The sequence below is a fragment of the Penaeus monodon genome, chromosome 23, assembly GCF_015228065.2.
Source record: "Penaeus monodon isolate SGIC_2016 chromosome 23, NSTDA_Pmon_1, whole genome shotgun sequence".
Lineage (NCBI taxonomy): Eukaryota > Metazoa > Arthropoda > Malacostraca > Decapoda > Penaeidae > Penaeus > Penaeus monodon.
Window position 1 is genome coordinate 7,960,039 of NC_051408.1, and position 412 is coordinate 7,960,450.

Genomic DNA, 412 nt, shown 5'->3' on the forward strand with positions numbered 1-412 from the left:
CGATATGATTTATCTCAGCGATTACACGACCCTGTCCGATTCTATCCACTTGGCTTGCGTTTCTCTAATGACGTCATAGGTGTTACGTCATTCTGGGCACGAAACAGCTGCTGCTTCTTTAGGGCACGATTTTCGGGGGAAACCATGGCTGGAAATAGATTAAAAGTAAGTATTGATTGGCAAAGAAGCGCATGTGTGATCTTGTGATGAGGGTTGTGAGTAATTCAGTGATGGTATGGTGATGTATGTTTTTTTATGTAGGTGTAAATTGAGAAATAGAAAGAAAAGTGCTATGTAACAGTGAGTTTGGGGGAAAAAGGGTCTGGGTATACATGTGTGTATGTACTGTATATATAAAGTCTGTGTCTTTCTCTGTCTCTTGTCTCTCATTTGATAATTTGCATAGCCAGTT

General features: G+C 40.0%; 1 protein-coding gene across 1 annotated transcript in view; it reads left to right on the forward strand.

Moving 5' to 3' along the window:
• Nucleotides 1-55: 55 nt before the first annotated feature.
• Nucleotides 56-412, forward strand: part of LOC119587774 (esterase CG5412-like) — a gene marked incomplete in the record, with an annotated part of 4,768 nt that continues 4,411 nt past the window's right edge. The window contains 1 exon segment of the mRNA XM_037936465.1: nucleotides 56-165. Coding sequence (XP_037792393.1) covers nucleotides 145-165 — 21 coding nt within the window.